Here is a 26,848-nt window from a genome sequence, read left to right as displayed (position 1 = left end):
CAATTAATCTCCTTTGGTAGAAACTTCAAGTTTAGTTGAATGATAAAGAAAATGTAGGTGCAGGAGAGGTTACTGGGCACTCCTGGAAAGGAGATGCAACTCTTTTTTACTATATTGTAGTCTTGTGCTCCTTTCTTGCTCAAATGATTTCCAAGTTTTAAGTCGTATGCTTATGGAAATAGAGTAACTTAAGACTTTTAGTACACTCAGGTATAATTATTTTTTTCATATGCCCACAGCATCATAAGAATGTGGTTTTGCTTCAGGCTTTTCAGCCTTCTATACCTCCATTAATTAATTGCTACTACCATCAGCAAAATTATAACTCATGTTGATTTCTTAATACAAGAAACAATGCTGTTTTTGAAAGGCAAGAGCAGCAGTGTCTTATAATGATACAACTGCAGGGAACCACAGAGGACATCTTCTTTCCTCAAAGGACATTCAAAGAATTAGGGTCACTCTGTCTATTAGTCTAATAATCACTTTCAGTGGCATCTGAGATTGGCAGCTCATCTTCACTGGGTGACAGTGAGTCTCTGTGTGAATTAGATGGTGCAAAGCTGTGGGTGGAAGGACTATAGTGTCCTCAATCTGTTCTACTTTTTCCTTTTTAACTCGTTATTCATTTATTTATTTATTTATTCATCATTTGACTCTTTTATTCAATGAATGTCTGTCAAGTGCAATTTGGGGTTCTGGGGATAAAGAGTGAACAAACTGAAGTCCTAGGCCTAACAGTAAGGTGTGAGGAGTGGACAGTAGAAAAGCCTTATAAAAATGAACAAATAGGTAATGTAATGTCAGATAGTGGTAAGTGCTATGAAGAAAAATTAAGCAATGGGTACAGGAGCAATGGAAGATGCCTTTTAGATGAGATGCTTAGGGATGGCATCTCACGTTTTCTACTGCTCTCTAAATTTTTTTTTTGCAAAGAACAATTTAGTCCTCCCTTTATTATGCCCTCTCCTTGCAGATATTACCTGACCAAAAGGATAGCAACTGTATTCTTTCCTCTTTTAAAATTTATTTTGTTGATACTCATTTTTATTTATTCACATATTTATTATAAGGATATTATAAATATACTACTATAATTCTCACTGAGGTACACTGGGAAGAAAAGAGCCTAACATATCACCCTTCCTAGGGACATTTAAAGTTGTAGGAACACGAATAGCTGAAATCCTTCATGAATCAAAAACGGCCACCAAAGACCTTTTCTAGTGTCTTAAGGTTCATTTCCTAATGGTCAGCACAACGTAGCTTTTGCCATCTGTTTCTTTCTTGGTAGGCCCACCTCTTGGCCACAAAGCAACTTTATCAGAGAATCAGCATTTTTCTCCTCTTTTGAAAACCAAAGCTCCTCCTAAAATCCCCAGCAAATCACCACTCTGCCTCTGGCCCATCCTCTCACAAAGGCTCCTATGCTGCATTAGGGACTCTCCATTCCCTTACCTCCCAAGTGTCCCTGTCGCTTCAGATGAAATTACCTTCTCTATTAGTGTTCTTTTGCTACCTCCCAAATTACTACAATCTTAGCAGTTTAAAACAGTGCTAATGTATTATTTCACAGTTCTGTAGGTCAGTAAGAGATAGGCTTATCTGGGTTCTCTGTTTAGTGTCTCACAAGCTCAAAATCAAATTGTGGAATTCTGGGTAAGAATCCTCTTCCAAGTGCATTTTGTTGTTTGGGAAGTTTTCAGTTCCTTGTGATTGTGGGACTGAATTCTCCATTCTCTTTCAGGTTCTAGCCCAGAGCCCACTGTTAGCCCTAGAGGCAGGTCCTTGTTCCCAGCCTCAACCATCTCAAAGACACAATGGATGATGAACACACAATGCAATCAGTATACATGTGACATTTTACTGAATTGTACACTTGAAACCTGCATAATTTTATTAGCCAATGTCACCCCAGTAACTTTAATAATAATTTTAAAGAAGACACAATGGAGAGTATCTCTCTTGTCAAATCTCTCTCACACTTTGAATCTCTCTGATTTGTATGTTAACAGCAGAAAACTGTAAAGGGCTCATGTGATGAGATTAGGCCCACCCAGATAATCTCCATTTTGATTTTCTCAAAAATAACTGTTCAGTAAGCTTAATTACATCTGCAAAACTGCTTTTGTCCTGTAACATAGCATAATCATGGACAGACAGGTTATATTTCATCTTATCGGTCCTGGGATATTCTGGGGAACATTTTAGAATTCTGCCTGTCTCTGCCTCTTTTCAACTTTATTCCAATTTGGCCCTTCTAAATCTATGAAGAAATTTTTAGTTATATTTTTTATTATGAGAACATAACATCTAACTGTAAGAAAAATTTAAATAAAACAGAAGTGTATTAAATAGATTAAAATCTGTAATCATACTGTTTAGGGAAATAAACTGAGGGTTCTTGCTGCGATCTGGAGGCAAGGTAGTTTTGTCCCAATCATTTTTTTTCTTTTTTTCCTGTTGAGGCTGGTAGCTGATGAGATCCTAAATTTGGATTATTTTCTTTTGTTGATTACTGGTGTATTATCTGATGCCCTGACTCTAAAATGCAGTACAGCATGCATATTTGAAATATACTACTTCGTTACAGCCAGAAATTATTTTATTGACATTATCCTACAATTTTAATAAACACAGTTCTGCATTGCAGTAATATGCATTAAATATTTACTAGAGAATCATATCTCTAAAAATCTAATTTTATAGTCAATATGATGTACCAAAATTTTGAAGAATACTTAGAAAATAAAAGAGATTAGTGGGCAAGTGAGTAAGGTCTTTACATATTTTAAAAGACACAAAAAGGTGAATAAATTATTTTGTGTGGATCTAGTAGGCACATCTAGGACTAAAGGATAGAAGCTGCAAGGAGACAGGTGTATTTCTGTGTATAGGGAGAGTTTTTCTTAAAAAAAAAAAAAAAAAAAAAAAAAGATAAAAAAAATGCCCTGAGCAGGAACAGACTCCTAAGAAAACCAGTATGCTTCTTTGGGGTCAAAGTATCCTGACAGAGAAGTCTAAACTCCACTCCAGGAAGGCTAGACAGCAGACTTCAACCTACTTTATCTGAAAAGGGCCAGACAATAAATCTTTTCAGCTTTGTAGGTCATATTGTCTCTGTTACAACTACTTAACTCTAGTTGTATGGTAAAAGCAATTACACATAATATATGAATGAATGGGAATCATTATGTTCCAATAAAAAGTTATTTACAAAAACAGGTGCTGGGCCAGATTGGCCTCTGAACTGTGGTTTGTCAACCCTACTATATCTTATGTCCTGAATCAAGTGGAGGCAAGACATAAACATCACCAATTTCCTTCCATACTTAAAATTCTGGTGTTATTAGATTCTTTGTCTTTGGTATAGGAAGGCATAGATACCATTTGCCATAGATCTTTCCAGGATAAGCTATCCATACGTACATTTTATTCAGCTGTGCATCTAGATAATTATAATGGGAAAAGTCCAGTGAGATTAGATTTAAGCTTCTTGATCCCAGGAAATATTATGAACATTTAAAAAAATAGAAACCTACGCATGAATTGTATGGCCCTAACATGAAATAGTTAATATATTAAATAGCTGAATACAAGACTGGGATGTTCATAGGATATATTGACAGAACAAAAAGTCGAAACAGTTGGCAGAAAACCAAAGTCAATATCGAAGCCAAACAAATATTGCCTGCAGTGCCGCATTAGGAAAGCTTGAAGGTCGTTCATTTTTAAGTGGCGAGAGACCCTCACATCCAGAACCACAGAATTGTGCTTTCAGGTAGAGAATTTCTATTATTCCAGTTGCTTCTAACTAAAGTGGGTTTTTAAAAATTAAGTATAGTTTTTACTTTAGGATGAAGCTATTAGTTCATGTTTTAATTTTCTGTATATTTAGAGAGCGTAGAAGGAACTGGTAGTCTATGTGGAAATATTTAAATGCGAGAAATTTTAAAATTGAAAGAATATTAACTTATTTAAAAATTAAAAATGGGCTTGAATATTTTGAGAGCTTTTCTTAGAGAATCGGGAATGATATTACTGCCATTATTTACAATAATTTTCTTTCCACTCAAATCAAGAGGATTCACAACTGTTTAATTCCCTTCTAACAATTCTCTTTTTATAATTACTAACAACACATGTAGCAAATGAATAATAAACACAATTATTAGTCTAGAGGTCTCACTTTGCACCTTGTGCCAAGTTCCCAGGCGTAAAACATACAGAAAACCCTTGTCCTCTGTACTGGCAATTGTATGGTTAGATTCACAATTCAGACATTAAAAGAAAATCTGTATCATTTTAAACTAAGGTTCATGTAAAATACGACCTACAACCAGCAGAGTTATGTATGTGTTGCTTTCTCTTTTAGGATGATTTCATTCAGGCAAGCAGCTTATTTCATTTGCTTGTTTGCTACAGTTTCCTGTGGTGAGTGGATTATCTATCTATAAGACATAAAGATGAGTGGAGGGTGTGTGAGAGAATAGTTAAGCAAGACATGCCACACTTGGAGAAAACTTTTGAACATACTGCTTTGGGGAAGGAGCCAGGCCCTGGTAAGTCAGGACATATCCTTTTTATGTTCTGAGACAAATACCAGTTCCCAGTATTGCCCTAGATACACCATGTGTGAGGAGCCCAGGAGCAAGAATGCTTTGGGGTGTGTGTTAACAAAAACTTCTGTTTGGAAAGTTCTCTCTACAAGGCAGATCTCTAAATAAACAATCAGCCCTCTAACAATGTTAAAAAGAAATCAGCTATTTATATATTCAAAAGAGCGCTAAGTATTTTACAGTGTGTGGGACCAACCCAGGTATCTTAATGGGTACATTATCCATACTTTGACTCTTTTTAGGCCACTGGGGAACCATTTCAGAAGTGAAAGTACCTTGGTTAAATTTAGTTTCATAAACCATTCATTTGAATAGTGCTAGTTTCAACACCAGGTTTTGATCTCCATTAAATTTTCAGAGAATTGGGATGGTTCTGGGCACTGAATCATTGTGGAGTGGCGTTTTCTCTGTGCCACTGTTATGGGTGGATTTGAAGTCTATGTTGACTTAAGACGGCCATACCACAATGGTCATTTACCACTCCTCATGGCCCTTCTGAGCCATAATCATTACCACATACAAGTCCATTGAGTACTGAGTAGTAGGAGCCAGAGATGCTATGAATCATGGCCATTTCAATTTTATCTTTTTGACAAAATGTAATCATCATCATCATCATCATCGTCGTCGTCGTCGTCGTCGTCGTCATCATCATGCTAGGACAATTACTCGTGCAAATAAGCAGAAAATGAGAAACTACATATTGTCTATACCATTGTTAAAAATCTTTTGTTCAGTCTTTCAGATATTGTTCTATATATATCTATTTACACATTTAACAAGGATGTTATTAATTATACTTTTTATTACTTTCGTTTCCCATTTATAGTTATCTTTTCATGCAAATAGATGTCATATTACTTGAAACTTAGTGTTCTTTCCTATTCAGGATATTTTTCTACACATATTCTTATACACATATTCAAATATTTCTGTAGAATAAATTTTTAGAAAGAAAAATACCAGATACAAAGGTGTAAATATTTTTGAAGGTTTTATATTTTATGACATATGTTATGAAATAGTCTTCCAGAAAGGATATTCCTAAGTTGATTTTTTCCATCAGCAGATGAGCATGATTGGTAGGCTGACTTGAATAGTCATTGATCATTTAGTGGTCTGGCATAACTTCACCTTTCTGGAAGCAGTATCCTAATTTATTTCTGGACAACTACTGTCTTCCAATTTTGTTTCATGTGGTTGTGGTTGTGGCCCAAGCAGGCCCAAAACAGGGGAGTAAGTGCATACGCATCCCGCTGGCTAGAATGACCTGATTAGAGCCAAAGTCTGGCAACAAGACTGTTGCTTATACTTCTAGAAATAAGACTGATTTTGTTTTTTTTCTAATTGGACTTCAACTATGAGAGAATATAGAGGCTTGAACTTCTGGCACTATCTTGCTGTGTGGAGCAAAGACAATGCTCTGGAACAGAATGAAAAATATGAAGACAAATTGTGTCTTGAAGAGAACAGCTGAGCACCACATCCAGTTCTTCCTTAAGCCAGATCCACCATGGACTCTCTGGTGTTTGAACCTGCACATTTCATTTGCACTCAAGTCACTTTGAACTAGATATTTTTTTCTTTCTTTTTCTTTCTCTCTTTCTTTCTTTCTTTCTTTCTTTCTTTCTTTCTTTCTTTCTTTCTTTCTTTCTTTCTTTCTTTCTTTCTTTCTTTTATTCATTTGCAACCAAAATCACTACCTCAGTACAGGTAACTTAGAAAATTTAAAAATTTGCTACTCTGGTGAGTAATATGGCCTGTAATTATCATTCTTACAATTTTTCATATACTTACAAGTCCCTTATATTTCTTTTGTAAATTATCTTTCATATCTTTTACCCAATTCTTAAAAATTAGAGTACTTTTTTCTTATTGATTATGTAATTTTTTTTAACAAGACCAAATAATCTGCCCAAAGTCCATGAACACAGGAGCTAGTGTGATATAATATATAATAATATTTTATGTTATGAGGTAACTTATGTGTTTTATATACACTCTAAAATACACTACAAACAAACCTACCATCGTCTCATCATCATCACCTTCATCATCATGATTACCAACTAAGGAGGATAAATGAGAAACCTATTAGAACTTCCTCTTTGTTTCCTTTGAAGTTGATGTATTTCTAGTTGCCCTCTTTCATTAGCTGTGTCACATGGCAGTTCCCAGAAGCTCACTTGCAGAATGGGGAATCCCAAGCCAGCACCAGTCATTGTTTGTACCTTTCTTTGTGCATTGGGGTGAGAGAGGATGGCTGCTTAATAGTTATAAATTAGCCGAAAACACCAGTTGTTTTTAAAAATAGACCACATTGCAGCTAGTATTCTCACTGACCAACTACTCAGCATTTTATACATATATTAAATTTAGTCCTGCACACTTGGCAGCCTATATCCTTATATCCCCAGAAGCTTCCACCTGAAGAGATCTGTGTTCTTTCCAAATATAAGTCTTATCCAAGGGTAAGTCATTGTAGTCACACCTCACACCTCTGAGAGGAAGAGAGGAGATCTTGTTGGGTAGGGTCCTCATATAGGGTGCAGAGCCAGAATCCCCACAGGGGTGGGATAGTGCAGAAGAAATTTTAAACTTCAGTGCTTAATGAAATATATGTGTCTAAGATGCCCATTCTCTGAAAGACAATACAAAATTAGATACAATTAAAATTGAAGCAAGGGGATGGATAAGGTTGTCATGGGACTATGCTATGGTCAGTGGACAGTTGACCAGCTGCTATCTGAGGTGGAAAAGCTTATTAACTAGACTTTGAAGTAGGTCTTTCGAGGTAAAGCCAAATTCATATTTTAAAAGTAACACTTTAATATATAAAAGAGAAAAATAGTAGAAGTAATGACATTCTAATAATATGTGGAATAAGAGCACTTTAGATGACTGATCAATTCCAAACAGCAAATAGCTCAAAACGCATTTCAATTTGGTATATGCATGCATTTGCTTAAACTATATAAAAAAAGAGCTTGTAGAAATTGAGCAAATTCTGCCTTAAAGTAAAAAATACCCAATAACTGTTAGTTTGCTTGAATTAATCTGAGATGAGGAACAACTTTTAATATTGCGCAATAGAAAAGGGAACAAGACTGGAAGTCAGAAGAATCAGATTTATGTCCCAAGACTTGCATTAGCTCTGTGGATCTCAGGCAAGGCTGTACTGTCTTGAACCTCGGTTACTTAACTTCTTTCTTTAAAAAAAGAAAAAAGTCAAAAGCATATGATCGAGTCTGTCTCCAACTTCCCTTACAGACTTATTGCAAAAATCTAGGGAAGATGTTTGTTATGAAAGTGTTTTGAAAAAGACAACATGCATTGTTACTTTTAAGGCATGATATTTTCATAGCATGCTAGGGGACAGGAAAAAAAACAAGCTAGGATCACATTTTATTGGAGATAATTTATGTGTAAATTATTGTATAAAAATATAATAAAAATCAATCAAGTTTTTTTTTACAAAGAAATGCCCGTAAAATGACTTTAACATGATACATTGTTTAGTCGCCTTAATGTTCATTCTGCCTCTATAATTAAAGACGTGTTGTAAAGATCTTCGGGTATTCCATGGAGGAAATAAGAAGGCTCAGAACATAGATACATTTCTATTAAAAGTTATTATTTACATTTGTTCCAAATGAATGTTTTTTCCCCCCAATGATTACGTTATAGAATGCCGGACTCAACTATATACAAATACCTTCTTCAGAGGCGGGGACGTAACTGCCATGTACACCCCAGATGCACAGCACTGTCGGATGATGTGCACGTTCCACCCGCGGTGTTTGCTATTCAGTTTTCTGCCTGTAGATTCAACTAATGACAAAGACAAAAGGTAAAAGTTGATATTTCGTTGTTGGAGAAGCCATTTGGTTTTCAAATTGGAATCAGTTGTGTGCAAAATGGTTTAGCGGATCACAAGGTTGTGCTTCTTAAATGGGGTTCGAGGACCAGCTTCATCGGAATTATCCAGAGTGGTTCTTATGTAAAAAGATTCTTAGGCTGAAGCTCAAACGTACCGAACGAAGCCCAGTATCTTGGGTGTGGACATGTGCATTTTATACAATTGCTACATTTACTTAAAGTAGTAGAAGCTAGTCATTTTCTATCAAAGGCTTCAAGGAAAATGCTTGTAAATCACTGGGTTAAGAGATTGTCTCAAAAAAGAATTTAATAACAGGTGACTACTTTACCTGAAAAAGGGTGCATGCTTGTTGTCTAACTCATGATTACACTTGTGGATGATGCAGTCCTAAAAAAATATAATAGAAAAGAAGCATTTTGTTGAGAATATAATTGAATACGATCCAGAGCTTATGAATTTGGGAGAGAGCAAATCCGAATGGTGTTTATAGTGAGCCAGTTTGGGTACCTATGGTATGCATGAAATGTGTGCGTTCATGCGCATGCGTGTGCACTTGCGAATATATATTAACCTATAATGTGGAAAAGTAAGGGCATTGGAAAAATAGTTGGTAATAAAAAATCTTATTAGGTCATAAAATTGCCTAAATACAGCCAGTTTTATTACAATTTTTAAAAAATTTTGATCAATATCCAGAATGAACTCTTCCTCATTGTTCCCATTTCAACATTTATAGTTGACTTTGAATTTAAAAACTAGGAATTAGACAATCATTCTTTGATTCTACATGTTAAACTTATACAAAAAACCCAGATTGTATGTAAATTAGTTTCTGGAATCCTTCTGAATAATACAATTACCATTAAGGATGACATCGAAGACAAAAAGAAATCTCCCATCAGGTGTAGGCTAGAAGACATTAATAAGCGAGCTGAACACCATATACAGCTCCAACCATATAACTGATTTAATTTCTTTAGTAAATAAAAGCATTTATAAAAATAATTACCAGGTAGGAACATAATTCCCTAAAAGTTTAGGAACATAGAAAAAAATCATTCACTCTTTAATGCGATTGACTTTCTGTACTTACAAATGTGAATGTAAAGGAAAACAATGCTGAAGGTAAGGTATCATGGAGACGGTTAAATATTATGGAGTTATCTGTAAGAACGTTCTTTCCATCAAGTGTTAGGGAAGCTGTGCTATTTTCCTTAATCCTGGTAATGTTTATTAGTGTATAAAAAGTGCTAGACATGTCCTCAGTAAGTATTTATTATTCTATTTTCTAAGTGAAGCTACTTTTAAAAACAGGTTTGGTTGCTTCTTGAAAGACAGTACAACAGGAACCCTGCCAAGGGTATCACGAACAAGTGCAATTTCTGGCCATTCCTTAAAGCAATGTGGTCATCGAATAAGTGGTAAGTTGTGAATTTCTTTGCTAAATTTGAATGAATAATAAGTCTACCTTAGAATAGCTTCTGCACAAAGTCTGTATTCCCGTGGATATTTAGAAGGGATCGCTCAGAAAAATGACAGAGATGGAGCAGTATTCTGGATATATCTTCTCATCTTTATTAGTCAACACAGGCTTAGTGAGGCCCTATTTTTTATGAGAGTTGTGTTACCAGAGAGCGGGGGCCTCTCCCGGTACATTGTCCAGGTTCTTGATGTCTCGAATAAAGAATTAAGCAAGACACCAAAATACAGTAGAAAAGAAAAGTTTTATTAGAAAGGAAAGTATGCTTCCAGAATTGGAAGTGGGTCTGAGCAAGAGAAGCGTGGCTCAAAGGCCTGGGGTTTTTATCTCTATTTGCTGTGGGTCATTACTTTTCTTAGAAGAGTGGGCTTCCTTGATTAATAACTGAGATTGATGGGACTCAGTGACTCATCATTTTGCTTTCTGTGCATGTTTTTTTTCCCTACAATTCAGTCTATTATAACGATATTTATAAACTTCTGGGCATATGTGTCATATTTTAATATTGGTATAAGAGGCTCAGATGAATTGAAGGTTGTTGGGGTCTTCATTGCGCAGGTGCGAGTGACTTGCTTCTACTAGTACCTAAATCTCTGCCTACTGGTTTTTTTGTGTGAGTTAAAAAAAAAAAAAAAAAAAAAAACCTTCTGGCTTGCTTAATTGTGGTTGGATTAGGGCAGACCCCTTCTAGGATAGCATGACCTCAGTGTCTTTGCAGGCAGACCCCAAAACCCCTAACTAATTTCCTGTCTAGCTCATTTCTAAGAGCCATGAACCCCCTTATTAATATGGATGTTGAGGGATGGGAGTTCTCTTCTTCTTTATGGCCTTAGTTCCTACCTACAGGGGTTTCATGGAGCTCTTTCCCTTTCTGCCTCAGTTGGAGTGGGGTCTTGGGTTTCCTGCTGGAGTGCCACCTCAGTTTCTAGACAAGGAAAAAAAGATACAAACTCGTTATTTAAATCATACATCTATTAATTTCTACTATTGATTTGCCTATTGAATAAAGGGAAACAGACTTGGTTAATATATTTCTTAAAGAGTAAAAAAGAAAGAGCTTTGGCTTAAAGTCCCCTCCCCTCCGGATTCTAAGGGCCCTGTCGGACTTAACACCATTTCTGCTTAACAATGGGTTGATGACCCTTATCAATAGCTAGAGGATCTGAGTCGCCAGGGCAATTACCAAGCTTCTTCCCAAATAAAGAAAGGAAGAAAACTTAATTAGGTTTACTAAAAAGATTAACTCTGCAAGAGATGTCCCATTTCATTTCCTGCTAAAAGATTAAGAATTTTACAAGTGATGTCCGTCTCAGTTGCAGAGTGACTGCACATCCAAACAACAGTCTCCCCTTGATTTCAGATAAGAATCTTAGAGAGCAAGCAGGGTATTGCTCTTCCTTTTTCACTTGTAGGTAATTTGTACACCAGTGATTCTTCCTGGTTCTTAGCCAGGGATGATTTTGTCCTTTCTCCAGGGAACATTTGACAATGTTTGGAAACATTTTTGGTTATCACAACTTGGGTAGGGGGAGGGAATGCTACCAGCATCTAGTGAATAGAAGCTGGAGATGCTGCCAAGCCTTCCAGAAAGCACTGGGAGGGCTCCAGGACAAAGATTCTCTGCGCCTCCAATGGCAATGCTGAAGAGGTTAAGAAACTCTTGTTAAACCAAACCAAACCAAAGGACTGGGCTCCGTAAATTTCTTCTTAGGAGAAATATGAGGACTAGAAGACCAGGAAACTTTAATTCTGATGTTTATTGCTGCTAATACCTTGGTAAACAATTTTCAGCCCTATCCTAATAAATTTAAAGCAAACAAACTATATCTCCACCATGACTGATTTGAAAACGAAAAGTACAGAAAAGAGTCTCTTAACTGATAGGTTGGCAGAACCTTAAAATAACCATATTGTGACTATACACCATTGCTATTTTTTCTTTCCTATCTACAATTGATCTTGTAGGTTCAAATTTCAGATGTTTATAAATTTTTCATTATTTTCTTCCCTCACTAACGTCATTCTCTCAACACACACACACACACATACACACACACACACACATTTTGTGCCCGTAGTTCATAAAATAAGCAGTCCTTAGTTATAAACATGAGGGCCTGACTTAGCCAATATGTAGTTTACCTGAGGACCAGTACATTTCCTATTATAAGATCAAATTTATACCTTAATATAATTTAGTATAAATTATTAAATTAAGCGTTATTTTCAATTATATTATCTTTTAAATTGAGATTTCGGAGTAAAATTTAAAGAAAAAATAATATTGTGCCTTTCTAAATTCTCCGTAATTTTTTGCCCCTCTCCCCAAATTAGTCTACTCTCAGAGCTTGATTTAATGCTCCCTTCTCACTCTCCTCAAACAACTGAAAGGGAATTCAAGTGAAAAATTGATCCTAGATAAAGTTTCTAAACACAGGACCAATTTTAATTTAAAACATTTAGAGGTAGCTTTCAACTAACCATTAAAAACAGTTTGTAAGTATTCTATTCTAATTCTCAGCCTATTTCTTTTCTCATGTGCAGTGGAATTGGAAAGAGATTCCATTTCTACAATCTTTATGGACCTGTGTCCATGAACCACCATGACTGATCCACTGCTCTGCCCACTTCAACATATTGTTTCTCTAAACCTTTCTTTTTTCTGTCATTCCCACCATTAAATCTAGTTTCATGCCTTATTCAACCATACCTCTTAGGAGTGAAAAATTACATACACTAGGTCATGGTTTATATCATTGGTTTTCTTAACCAGGAGTCTAATTATCAAATTTTTGATTCTTTAAAAAAAGAGCTTAACTTATAAATTTGGTTCACTATCTGTAAAAAGAATTATCTATCAGTTTTTTTGGTACATAAGATAAATTTCAATTGTAAGGATGCTTAAGCCGAATTTAAGAAAATTGTAAAGCAAGAATAAAAATGGTTTCATCATGCATGTATAAGAATGCTTCATATTTTATGATAATGATATGACACAAAGATGTCAACGACAGGGTTTACAGATATAATTTGCAATCATACTGGAGTAGTTGAAAGCCAAGAAAGAAGAGACAGAGACAGAGAAGCTCCTTCGCTCAACGCAAGAGGTTGAAGGCTCCTCAGTTTATTTACTAATGCAACCCCCAGTACATGTCCTTGGGGCCCTCGTTATTTTTGCCTTATTTAAATTTTACTGCTCAATGATAATTTCAGTATGAAATCTTACCTGTTTTGCTGTATACACCTTGCAGTTTGGGAAGCAAAGTAACCCTTTTTCCTTGCTAGTACTCTAAAACATATATTGAGATGTGTTAATTTCAAGCAGAGTTTGATAATTTAGTGATGTAATAAAAATCCTAAATCCCCTAATGAATAAGGCATTTGCCAGAATATTATCCTTCAAAACCATACTGCCCAAATTGATGATCTATTTCTAGAAGGGAAGCTGGCTGAGTTTGCTTTATGCATTTTTTTTTTGTACAGCTTGCCACAGAGACATTTATGAAGGAATTGATATGAGAGGAGACAATTTTAATGTATCTAAGGTTAAAAGTGTTGAAGAATGCCAAAAAAGGTGCACCAATAGCATTCACTGCAAATTTTTCACATATGCCATGCAAACATTTCACAGTTCAGAGTACCGGTGAGTAAAATCCAGTGTTTGTTCTGCGCGATGGTAATTTTATGATTTAATTGTATTCTTTGTCACTTTCCCCACCTCTGCCCAACTGAAAACTAACCAGAGCTTTTAGACCAAAGCACTCTCCTTATTTACTAATTTGCTATCATTTTTCCTGAAGAGAATAATCTCCATTTGGTTCACAGATAGGCTGCGCTTATGGAATGGTGATTTTGTAGGATAATGTCTTATAGAATAATGTTTCCTGTCCCATTTTCACCTTAATCTTCCTTCTGCAAAGGGGAAGGAATCTATTTAATCAATAACGCAGACTCCTAGCCTATTCATGATCAAAGACATTGTTCAGATTGTTTCGTTTATTTTTCACAGACCCTGGATCATTTCAATACAAAACAGACCCCTACTGCATACAACTTGCACTTGTGGGAGCAAAGTAACCTCTTTTCTTCTCATTCAGGAACAGCTGCATATTAAAACGCAGTCTCACAGGAACGCCAACCAGTATAAAGATGCTGGAAAATGTGGCATCTGGATTCTCACTGAAGCCCTGTGGACTCTCAGAAATTGGTAACTTCATGCCTACTATTTGGCTATGTGATTGTAGTAGCCAGAATAAGAGCCCCCCCCCCCGCCCCCCAAATATGTTCACATCCTAATCCCTGGAACTTGTGAATGTTACTTTACATGGTAAAAGGGGCTTGGTAGATGTGATTAAATTCAGGACTCCTATTCTGGATGATCTGGGCCTACTGTAATCACAGGGTCCTTATGAGAGAAAGGAGGTGACAGAAGGATCAGAGTTGGAGAGAGAGAGAGATTTGAAGATGTTACACTGCTGGCTTTGAAATGAAGGAAGAGTTCATGGGCCAAGAAAAACAAATGGCTTCTAGAAGCTGGAAAAGGCAAGGAAATAGTTTCTCCTACAGAGCTTCCCCAAGAAACACAGCCCTGCTGACATCTTGATTTAGCTCAGTAAGATCCATTTCAGAACCTCTAATCTCCAGAACTGTGAATAATAAATTTACATTGTTCTAAACAAGTAAGTTTATGGTAATTATTTTTTAAAGCAGCAATAGGAAACTATTGACAGTGATGTCCATTATCTAATGAAAAACTCTAGCATAATGAATCTATGAAGCCTTGTAGTTTCCGACATAGAGGTAATTTCAGTTGAATTTTTCAGAAAATTGGCAGGACATTCTACTTTATTTAGCATATCAAGATGTTAACGATAAATTGTTATTGAAACCAAATCACTGATAACTAATTCTACACAGTGTCAAGTACCAACTCAGCCAAGCCCTTTACTGGGCACTGGGCTAGGACCCCTTGGGGAAGATTGGGAAGTCAGCAGCAATGCATCTCTTTTCCTATTTGTTTCCTCTCTGCCCCAACACACCCCCTCCACGGTGCATACAAAATTTATTGGTGCAAATGGTAGTGATCATTTAATTTATTTCATATCTTTTCTGTTTTGCAAGTTTGACATTTCAATATAGTATGTATTTTTATAGTAGGTTTTTAAAATTTAATACATAACATAATATTAATTCTTTAAAGATATATCATTCAGTGGTTTTCAGTGTATTCATAAAACTGCGACAATGACCATTATCTAGTTCCAGAACATTTCATCGCCCTAAAACAAACACTGTATCCAATAGCAGTCATTCTCTATTCAGAGTGTGACTGAAAAGTTGTATTCTGTGTTTCTGTGTACCACAGTTTGTACAGAGCAATGGTCAACTGGAGCACTTTAAAACAGTGTAACCAGAGTGGTACTATTATCTAGAAGTAATGGAAAATACATTTTTAAAAAAGCTCAAGAAGTAAGCTGAAAATATTCAACCTAAAAAGAAGTCAGGATGACTGTTTTAATTTTTTTGGAGGGCTGTCATTGGGAAAGGGATTTGACTTTGTCTCTGGTTCTGTGAGGCAGAGCTAGGTAGATGCTATCATGAAATTAAAATAAAATAAAATAATAAAATAAAATAAAATAAAATAAAATAAAATAAAATGAAATAAACAAACAAACAAACAAACAAATAAAATAAGTAAAATAAAATAAAAAATAGAATCCCCAGCAGAGAGTGGTCCAGAAAAGAAATGGGCCTTGTCATTAGGTAGTGAGCTCCTTATCAATATAAATGTCTAAGTAAAAGTTGAACAATTGGTAAGGGATATTCTGAGAGGATGCAGTCATAGGTTGGCATAGATGACATTTAAGTTCTCTTCCAGCCTCAAGAGTATGTATTTAGAAAAAGACTTAAATAGTTGAGGTCTACTCATTTTTCTAAATGGCAAATAACAAGTTTGGAGATATATTGACATTTTTTCACTGAAGATTTTTAGTGCTATGAGTAAGAAATAGTCATAATTGCCTTAGTTATGACAAGAAAGTATAAGCGAATTAAGCATTGCATCGTTTACTGAGTAACATCTTGCCTCTGTGAGTTCACAGGTTGCCACATGAACATGTTTCAACATCTTGAATTTTCGGATGTGGACGTTGCTAGAGTTACTGCTCCAGATGCTTTAGCGTGTCGAATCATTTGCACCTACCGCCCCAACTGCCTCTTCTTTACATTCTATACAAATGACTGGACTGTAGAATCACAAAGGTAAGTTTGAATGTGTAATGGTTGCTGCTGGCCTGTCATCACTTTAATTTTATCGTTTGAGTTTTTAAAGTTTTGTTCATTTCCCTCAAAATGCTTGAACCCACTGTTTAAGTGGGTACTTTTCTTCCAGGTGTGATTTAGTAAAGAGACTAGAAGATTTTTCTGCCTATCTTCTCTTTAAACATACTGTTGAATCAAGAAAACAACAGCCATGGAAAAAGGAGGATCTGATACCTTTCTAACCGATCTTAATGTTTTGAATTAGCTTGAAGTAAAAACCACTCACGGGCAGCATAACCTTTAAGCTCATAGGTTCTAACACCTCTGCTTCAGAAACTAGAGCCTGATTTATCCTGATTAAGGTTCTGGTTTGACGTCTTACCTTCAGATAACCCACCCTTTCCTTTATATATAAGATACAGCCAAGAGAAGGTTATCTAGTTATATAACAGCATCAGCAACATAAATCCCCAGAATTTGTTCTTTGTTCTCTTTCTCTCTCTCTCTTTTTTTTTAAATTAGAAGATAGATCTTTATCATTATCTTCTTTTCAGGTTATCTGTACTTATCACTTTTCTTTAGATGGCTTGATTTACATTTAGTCTCTGTAATTTATTAGAATCCCGCAGGCTGATTTACTTTGAAGAGTTTCTCAGAAGGAACTCTGAGAGGTACTTTTTATTTGCCTTTAATACAGTTTTCTTTCTTTCTCTTGCTTTTTTTTTTTTTTTTAAATAGAAATGTTTGTTTACTTAAGACTTCCAAAAGCGGGACACCAAGTTCCCCCACTCCTCAGGAAAACGCCGTATCTGGATATAGCCTTTTCACCTGCAAACAAACTTTGCCTGGTAATGTGATTCAATAATAATCCATAAAATGTGACAAATTTTATGATCTTTTAACAAATGATAGTGACGAAACAACCCTCAATGTACCAGAAACTTGTGTAGCTGTGGTTTATTACTATTTTCATTTTATAACTTCTTATGTTTATAATTGGCACAGTGCTCTGCCATTCCAAAATTTACACAGGAGTTGATTTTGGAGGAGAAGAACTGAATGTGACCTTCGTTAAAGGAGTGAGTGGTTGCCAAGAGACTTGTACGAAGATGATTCGCTGTCAGTTTTTTACTTATTCTTTACTTCCAGAAGACTGTAGAGGAGAGAAGTTAGTGGAAATTTATTTTTCAGACAGTCGGCAAGAGTTTCATGAACTTTGTCCTTCTGTGAAGGTTTAATCTTTATACTGATCATTTTATCTAGGTGTAAGTGTTCCTTACGATTGTCTATGGATGGTTCCCCGACTAGAATTACATATGAGACTCAAGCAAGCTCTGGTTATTCTCTGAGGTTGTGTAAAACTGGGAATGACTCTGGTGAGTAAACCTCACTTTTTCATAGAACTGTAAAGAAATGTCTGAATCCTTTTCATAGCTTGCTTAGTCTTATGTAATGGAATTATGCATTATGTCCTTTCGTGGTTGAAGAGGACTCTGATTCACCTCTAATTCTAGCCATTAACTTCAACACTCTCTGTTTAGACTGCACGACAAAAACAAGCACCCGTATTGTTGGAGGGACCAACTCTTCTTGGGGAGAGTGGCCATGGCAGGTCAGCTTGCAAGTGAAGCTGACGGCCCAGAAACATGTTTGTGGAGGGTCAATCATTAAAAAACAGTGGATCCTAACTGCTGCCCACTGCTTTGATGGGTAAGTTTTGGCAACATCTTATTAAAGTTCTTATTTTGCTGTTTCGTTTGGAATAATCTATAATCAATTTATCCATTATCATGTCGGTTTCCGAATGGGAAGTTATTCTTTTTAAATAAAAACATTTTAAGACAGAGATGGTATTCAAAATGTTGAACGACTAGTAGGGTCTGAGCACTGACCAATCTGATCCATCAGACCAAAGTGGGGTATATTTATAGGACTGACACTCCCTGGGGAATATCACGCTTGCTTTAAAGAATAACTAAGAGATGTCCTAACTGCTGCTACCTTCACTCACCATTCCCCCAATGTATTCTTCAAGGACAGATTTTTCAGGCCCATAGATTCACAGATGTACTAAGTAATATTAATAGTAATTAGTAATTATTACCCTATATATTTTGATTATTATAGTCTGATGTAATATTTCTACTTTATCAGGCAAATAGTACATATAGCAGGATTTAAAATTTTTAAAACACTTAGATTTTGTAGGTAGAATGGGGCTTGATTCACAGGTCTGCCACTTATTGGGGGTATAAATGACCTTGAGCAATTTGTAAATATCTTACCTTTATTTTCTATCTGTAAAATATGAATGATTATAGTATCCAACTCATAAAGTTATCAGAAGAATTAAGTGACATGCTTAAAATGCTTAGTACTGTCTACAGCCATGACACCCTGAACGTGCCTGATTTCATCTGATCTCGGAAGCTAAGCAGGATCAGACCTGGTTAGTACTTGGATGGGAGATCACCTAGGATTATCAGGTGCCAGGTGTTGTAGGTATAAAATACATAAATAAACAAACAAATTAATTAATTAATTTAAAAAATGCTTAGTACTATACCTGGAACATAAAAATTAATCAAAAAATGTAGGCTATGGTTAATTAAGAAAATTAAAAATTGTCAAAGCATATGGATAAGCAAAGGAGATACTAATAACTCAAAACTAAAATGCAGTTGATTGCTTTCAAAAAGTAATTTCGTTTTCATAGAATTCCCCCTCTTTCCCTCTCTGAGACGGCCATGTCCAGTTACTGTGTACAAGGATTCAGGATGCTATTGCTGAAATACAGCAGTCAGGGGCACAGTGGGTGGAGCAAGCCTTCTCCACAGTTGCCGCAAAGCAGCATGGACCTCCAGGTAGGGCTTCACCGCCCCTGGCATTGCTGGGGGGAAGGCTTTTGGCCTGGAAGGAAAAAGCCTGTAAAGGGAAACAGTTGTTTCCTTTTTTACTAAATGCGCCCCAAAGAGGATCAAGAATTTCCTCTTTTTCAGTTTTATTGATATATAATTGACATATAACATTGTGTAAATTTAAGGTGTATGAGGTGATAATTTGATATATATATTTTGCAAAATGATTACAATAAAGTTAGTCAACACATCCATCACCTCACATTGTTACATTTTTTTTCTGTGCGGTGAGAACTTTGAAGACTTATTCTCTTAGCAACTTATAAGTACACTGTAAAGTATTAACTATAGTCACCATACTGTACATTATACCACCCAAATTTATTCATCTTATAACTGAAAATTTGTACCTTTTGACCTCCTTAGTCCATCACCCTATCTCCACCCCTTGGGCTACCTCCAATCTGCTCTTTGTTCCTCTGAGTTCAGTGTTTTCAGGTTGTACATATAAGTGAGATAATACAGTATTTGCTTTCTCTGTCTGACTTATTACACTTAGTGTGATGCCCTCATGTTTCATCTGTGTTGTTGCAAATAGCAGGATTTTCTTCTTTCTTGTGGCTGAATAATATTCCATTGCATTTTCTTTATCTATTCATCTGTCGATGGACACTTAGGTTATTTTCATGTCTTGGCTATTGCGAATAATGCTGCTATGACCATGGGGGTGCAGATATCTCTTTGAGATAGTAAGTTTATTTTCTTTGGATATATATGCAGGAGTGGGATCCCTGGATCATATGGTAGGTAGTTCTATTTTTAATTTTTTTGAGAAATGGTCATACTGTTTCTATAGTGGCTGCACCAATTTATGTTAATTCTTGGAGGCTCGGTGTTGTGTTTATAAGAAGTAATATACATGGAGACACTGTGACCTAATTGAAAAAAAATCCACTTTTCACCCGATGTCTCCATTATTTCCTTGAGAGTTTTTTGCATGTCTGGGACCCTGCCGGAGCCAGCCGGCTAAAGTCGATCAGTACCTGAAAGAGTGGGGGTGAAGCCTAAGGGAAAAAAGAGAAGACAGGAAAGATCTTTCCGAGAGGGCATACAGTCAGAGCTGCAGCCCCGAGTTTATTTAGCATAGCCTTTTTATGTGATTTTCGAATACCATAATCAATCACCACATTACCAATGCAAAGCACACCATACATATCTAAAACAATGCTTGTCAATTACATAAGATCCTACACGTTCTTGTTTCCATGGTGGTATAACGTTCCATTACCTTAAAAGGTGACTTTATGAGGCTTACCAAGGTGACCATTGTTTTAAACTCATCAGTCATACCATGGCTTTTAGCTACGTGACCTCTTCAGTGCCTCATAATGGCTTCTCAAAATGGCTCCAGACAGGACCCCTCATTTGGTGATATATATATTTCCATATCTTTACACAACATAAGATTTTGCTTTAAATAATAATTTTAGATTTACTTTGTAAGCTTTGTATATTCATATTTAAAGAGTTAATTTAAATTTAAATATAAATAAAAAAACAAATAGAAAGAATTTAAATAACATAAATAGCACTGACATCTTCCCTCATTTGCCCTATTACAGAAGGAGGTGTATAAAATCAGTCTGACTTCCTGACAGTTCTTAATTTTATGAGGGGAATTGATTTCAGGTTTGGTGATCTGAGCATTGTCTTCTTGTGATACACTACTAGAGGCTTTTCTGATCACAGTTTCTCTCAGAGTGAGAGAGCAACATTCTTATAATTTTACTTGCAGTGAACATGAAATAATTACATAAATGTATAATTTTAATGTTATTAACTAAATCTTCAGAGATTCAGTAGTACTGGCTAATGACAAATTGCAAAGAGGAGAGATTAGGTAAGTAAAAATATGTCACATGATATAGTATTTTCTTCCTAGCTTGCTTTATCTATCTATCTATCTATCTATCTGTCTGTCTGTCTGTCTGTCTGTCTGTCTGTCTATTTATTTATTTAAAGTGAAAGGAAAAAGGGTCAATATCCAAGACTAGCATTTTTGGTTTCAAATAGGTATTTATTTTTCCCTCCTAGGCTTCTCTTTTCGGATATTTGGCGCATTTATGGTGGCGTTTTAAATTTGTCAGAGATAACAAAAGAAACACCTTTCTCACAAATAAAAGAGATTATTATTCATCAAAATTATAATATCTCAGAAACTACTCACGATATTGCCTTAATAAAGCTTGAGGCTCCTTTGAATTATACTGGTATGTAACACATTTAAGGAGAAGCTATACTGTTGAATGGCATTGGTTTAAGTTTTCATATTACTTTGAAAAAGAGCGCAGAATCTGCAGAGATTATCTTTATTTTCTGGCTGGCAGAGTTGAGGGAAAGGTGAAGATTGTTAGGGAAGCTAAGACCTGTGACTTGACATAAGATCTCCTCTACTTAAAGGGCAAGAAATGTTAATTAGTTCTTTCAGGTAGGAATATAACTGCTTATACATTATTGAAATAATAGACATAGAAATGTCTTTGCTATCTGGGAAGTATGGCTTTCTTTGACAAGTGTAGCAGAATTGCCATTGGTTTGGGTTTAGGCTTATTGATAACTGTACGAGGACAAGTGGGTCAGATATTAATTTCCAGGTATAATTTGAGCAGAACGACTAATGCAGAAGGAGATCAGGGAGGACTGTAACATGTCAGTGGAGGTGCTGCCTTCAGGTACAATGAGTCACAGTTCCTGAAGGCCTGCAGTGACCATTAACAATTCTGTGATCTTAGGCAAGCTGTTATGTCTTTGCACCTCACGTTTCCTCATCTGTAAAATGGGCATGATAATTAGCCCCCATTGAGTTCAATAATTAAGTTACTTAGTGAGTTAAAGCACTTAAAAGTTGCCTGAGACTGTGTAGACAAAACACACAAAATAAGAGACAGAATTTTAAAATGCTTTTGGGTTCTGAGTTTTAAAATTTAATCCAGAAAAATAACACCAAAAATATCAGGTGAAAATGTCTCTGATGGTGAGAAATTTTCTTGAATCAATGACCTTAGAAAATGAGCAGGAAGCAACAGCATTATTCTTCTTGGTGCTACTCTAGAAGGAGAAGATGGGAAAAGGAAAGTATGTATTTTTTAAGTCAATTTCGATAACTTTAACCAAATTCTAATTTAAAAAATTACCTTTCAGAATTCCAAAAACCGATATGCCTCCCTTCCAAAGATGATACAAATACAATTTATAATAACTGTTGGATAACTGGATGGGGCTTCACAAAAGAAAAAGGTATAGTATCACATTTTAAATGTTGTTCCTAAAGCAAGTCTTTCTTGTATGTTAAAGCACAAGGAGTGGAACAGTTCAATCGGCCTCTGTCTAAAATTACATCCAAACTCACTTTTCCAATCTGTTGATTCTCAAGTATTTATTTAGTGATTTTGGGAAGATGTAGCTTTGCTTAGGCTGGGAAGAATTAATAAGGTAAACTTTTAAGCATCTTATTCTATAATAAAGATCATTGGTTTGACTTCACATAAAAGATTGGTCCCACAGAGGGCTAACGAGCCCACTCAAGCCCACTTTGTCCTTGATATTAGCTGTATTCCTATCTCCCAATGTCACTGTTCTCTCTTGATATTAATGACCAGGAGCATAGGCAGGAACATAACATCTTCCCGTGCAGCAGGCTTTTAATCTTTTTTAAATGCATCCTTCCAATAATCTTTCTTATTATTAAATTTATTGGGGTGACATTAGTTAATAAAAATTATATAGGTTTCAAATGTATAATTTAATAATACATCATATGTATAAAGCATTGTGTGTTCACCATCCAAAGTTAAATTTCCTTCTGTCACCATGTATTTGACCCCCTTTACCCTTATTTACCTCCTTCCTCTCTCCTTTCCTTCTGGTAACCACTAAACTGTTTTCCATGTCCATGAATCTCTGTTTGTTTGTCTTGTTTGTTGCTTTCAGTTTTATATCCTGCCTATAAATGAAATCATGTGGTTCTCAACTTTTTCTGTTTGACTTATTTTGCTAGCATACTAATCTCAAGATCCATCCGCGTTATCGCAAATGGCAGTATTTCGCCTTTTCTTCCTATAATCTGATAAAGCCTGTGAACCACTTTTTTTTTAATTAAAAAATTTTTATTTTCAATTAAAGTTGACATTTGATAGTATATTAGTTTCAGATGTTCTGCATAGTGGTTAGACATTTATATAATTTATGAAGTGATTCCCTCATTAAGTCTAGTACCCACCTGGCACCACACAGTTGTTACAATATTACTGACTATATTCCCTATGCTGTACTTTACATTACTGTGACTATTTTGTAACTACCAATTTGTACTTCTTAATCCCTTCATCTTTTTCACTCAGTTCCCAACCCCCCTCCCATCTCTGAATCAGTTCTTGAACGATGATTTTAAAATGCTTAAATAAAACATATAGGATTACAAAAGCGACCAATGAAACTGCAAGAGAGTTATCAAAACTACTTTTTAAAAGATATAAGAATACATGTGGTTCTTTGTTAATATATTAATTATCAAGTTGTTCTAATAACTGACTTTGAAATTTCGATGAGCACGAATGATAATATCTGTTATCTGCCACAACTGTAAAGCGATAGGAAAATATCTGTGATTTATATTGATGGCAAATTCATAGTTACAGCTAATACTCTTGAGACTCTGGCCTACATTTGGAATTGAAGGGAACGTTAGACTTCAGTTGGAGGTTGGTGAAAATAAGAATATATTTGTTTTTTATTCAAGTTCATAGACCTTGTGTATTCTTTTATGGACCCTAGGTTAAAAAAAAAAAAACTCTACTATGGACACTTGGGGTATTTCAATTGCTCTTGAAATTTTCAGGAACACATCCTTTTTCCTTTCCAAAATTATGTTTCTGATAGACACTATAAGGAATAATATCTGTATCATTGTTTAAAAAAAGAGATCATACCAAGATCTCTCCATCTTTTCTGATTCAGTTCTTTATTCAACTAATATAAATTTTTCAAATTTTTGACTAATATCTAGAGAGAGAAAGATTTAAAAGTAACTGTAATTGAACACAGACAACTCCCAACGTATATCCAAGGGAAGCCCAGACACTGGTAGAAATTAAATTATTTGTAAATAAATCATTCTTAATGAAAAACACACGTGCATTTACTTAAGAAGAAAATATTCTATTGCCACAAGTTTGGATTTTTTCCCCAAAATTATATATTTTAAAATTATCATTGTTAATATATAAAACAAATAAACACTATAAGGTAAGCACTTTTAGGCTTTTGGATTGTAAGCAGCAAGAGGGGATTTCTAAGAAACTTTTATTGAGATGAGAGAATGGCAGAGAATGTGGAAGCAAAGTCTCTGATCAGACCAGAGTTCTTGGATTGTCCTAATACTGCATCAGAGGCCAATGCAGGTTCTCTCTCTCTCTCTCTCTCTCTCTCTCCCTCCCTGTTTTGTGTAACTCTACCTTCTCACCTTTAGTATTTACACCCAAAGAAACGGCCTTAATACAAAGTTCATCATTCTGATTTGTTGTAAGACTTCAGTCTTATTTCTATATTTATTATATTTCCTCTTTTTAAAGTTATATATTGGTTACTTCATAGGTGAAATCCAAAATATTCTACAAAAAGCAAATATTCCTTTGGTAACAAACGAAGAATGTCAGAAAAGATATGGATATTATGAAATAACTAAGCAGATGATCTGTGCTGGCTATAAAGAAGGGGGAAAAGATGCTTGTAAGGTAATCATTCAGTTACGAAAAACACACAATAAGCTACTCAAGAAAATTCATTTCAAAATATATTTCCCAATGACATATTTCATTATAGTTTTTTTTTTTAAAAAAAAAAAACCTGAGCCCAATGATCTGATAATTTTACAAGTAACCTCTAACAAAATGGTATATAAGTAACTTCTAAGAAATTATATGTGTTCGTGTGTGTGTATAGTTACAATCTGTGCAGAAGCATGTTATATTTAAGAGAAGACAATTGTACATATGATAATTACACCAAAATATAAGAATATTAGATTTATTTGACATTGGAATGATGATATAAAAATTTATTTGTTGGATAGTACATTATTGAATTAAATCATTTTTAGCACATCCAACAACTAATGAGGCATATGAGATACCTAAAGATCTATAAAAAATTGGATGTATGTGGTGTGTGTATGGTGTGACTACAGAATTTTAAGGGTACATCTGTCATAATCTTCTATCATTTTATTTTTCTACCCGCTGTAATACAGGGAGATTCTGGTGGTCCTTTAGTTTGTAAACACGATGGAATATGGCATTTGGTGGGTATCACCAGTTGGGGTGAAGGCTGTGCCCGCAGCGGACAACCAGGTGTCTACACCAAAGTTGCTGAGTACGTGGACTGGATTTTAGAGAAAACACAGGAAGGCGATGGACACCTTTGATGAAGTCGTCAGGGTGAGGGAACTTTATAGAGGTGGAGAAGAGCCCAGTTTATAGCATAAGTTTTGTGATTTGGGTTCATTTCAAATACTGTCTTGGGGTTCTTATCTGCAAAAGGGTAGAGGGTGATATCTACCTTGTGTCATTGTCATAAGGATAAAATGAGATAATACATACAAAGCTGCTGAAGACGGTGTCCTGCAGAGGCATGCTTTCAGCATTTGGTAATAGTGGGAGATAATAACTGAACATCTCCATGATTGTTGTGAAATAAAATGGCAAAAGAGTATGATTCAAGAGTGATTTTTAATTTTTTCTGATTTTGAAACAGAACTGATGAAAAGTGACTCCAGATGCTAGCACAGTGCCTGGGATCATTCTAATCTTACTGCTTCCTCTGGAACTCAGTATATCTCAGCGATGATAATTTCTCTTCTGTGCCTCACCTACGTGATCATGAAACCTACATTGCCCACCTCACTTTGGGTGAAGTGCCAGTAAGCTTGATTTTTTTTTTTCTTTTTGCCAGATGGAAAGGAAGAAACCTGGGTAACATTCAGTTTTCCAAGAAAAAGATGAGTTATCTGAATCTGGGAGAATAGTGGTACACCTTTTCATCTTAGCCTTCTACTTTGGTCACCCTGGTATTGCCACAAAGCTCCAGGCAGGCCGTGTAGTGGTGACCCGTGAGACCTGTCTGGTCACAGCTCCTGCAATTGGCTCATTGCACAGCTTTCACAGAGGGCAAGGAAACTGTTTTTTTCTGGATTCAGTGGATTTTGGGATGTGCCATAGTAATTCAAGAAGTATTATTAGGTACAAAGTATCTTGTGAAGTTTGGTCTTATAAGTTCACAGTAGTAGGGAGTACCCCTGGAATGAATGATTTAAATCCTTATGCAACATAAATTCTAAATTTGACAGTGAGAATCACAACCAATGCCAGGTAATTGGGTTCAGTTCAGTTAAGCTGACTTAACATTTACGCAGAAGTGACCATTTACGAAATATTGTATAAATTAAGAGAAAATAAGAAAAGTGAAGTTTCTAAAAGAGATTGAGTTCTGCCTTCCATACTCAAAAGACACTCTAAGTAGTAGTAAAGGGCTAAAAATGGAGGGGGCTGAAAAAAAACCATGAAGCCTGGGCTATTCACAAACCATACAGTAGGGAATTGAATAGTTAAAATTTCATCCAGAAGTAAAATCTCTAGACTTTGTAAATCTGGCTAGATTCCATGAAACGATTAAAAATAAACAGAACTTCATCTTT

General features: G+C 35.5%; 1 protein-coding gene across 3 annotated transcripts; it reads left to right on the top strand.

Annotated features, from left to right (window-relative positions):
- Nucleotides 1–3,666: 3,666 nt before the first annotated feature.
- KLKB1 (kallikrein B1) lies at nt 3,667–26,829 on the top strand. 3 transcript variants are annotated; one of them, XM_016143909.2, is made up of 16 exons: nt 3,667–3,781; nt 4,376–4,434; nt 8,307–8,469; nt 9,814–9,920; nt 13,463–13,622; nt 14,077–14,186; nt 16,081–16,240; nt 16,979–17,088; nt 17,246–17,408; nt 17,504–17,616; nt 17,782–17,950; nt 21,193–21,368; nt 22,300–22,395; nt 24,751–24,890; nt 25,406–25,592; nt 25,909–26,829. In XM_016143909.2, the coding sequence occupies exons 2-15, from the start codon at nt 4,377–4,379 to the stop codon at nt 25,577–25,579; spliced, it is 1,899 nt and encodes a 632-aa protein (XP_015999395.2). In that variant the 5' UTR covers nt 3,667–3,781; nt 4,376; the 3' UTR covers nt 25,580–25,592; nt 25,909–26,829. The 3 variants fall into 3 exon arrangements, with proteins under 3 accessions (XP_015999395.2, XP_036084546.1, XP_036084547.1); XM_036228653.1 differs by lacking the exons at nt 3,667–3,781; nt 4,376–4,434 and adding an exon at nt 4,443–4,562; XM_036228654.1 differs by lacking the exons at nt 3,667–3,781; nt 4,376–4,434; nt 9,814–9,920 and having other exon boundaries at nt 8,344–8,469.
- Nucleotides 26,830–26,848: the final 19 nt, after the last annotated feature.

This window comes from Rousettus aegyptiacus, unplaced genomic scaffold (genome assembly GCF_014176215.1).
Source record: "Rousettus aegyptiacus isolate mRouAeg1 unplaced genomic scaffold, mRouAeg1.p scaffold_m13_p_11, whole genome shotgun sequence".
NCBI lineage: Eukaryota > Metazoa > Chordata > Mammalia > Chiroptera > Pteropodidae > Rousettus > Rousettus aegyptiacus.
Note: the sequence above shows the minus strand (reverse complement) of the source record. Positions and strands in the feature narration are given on the sequence as shown.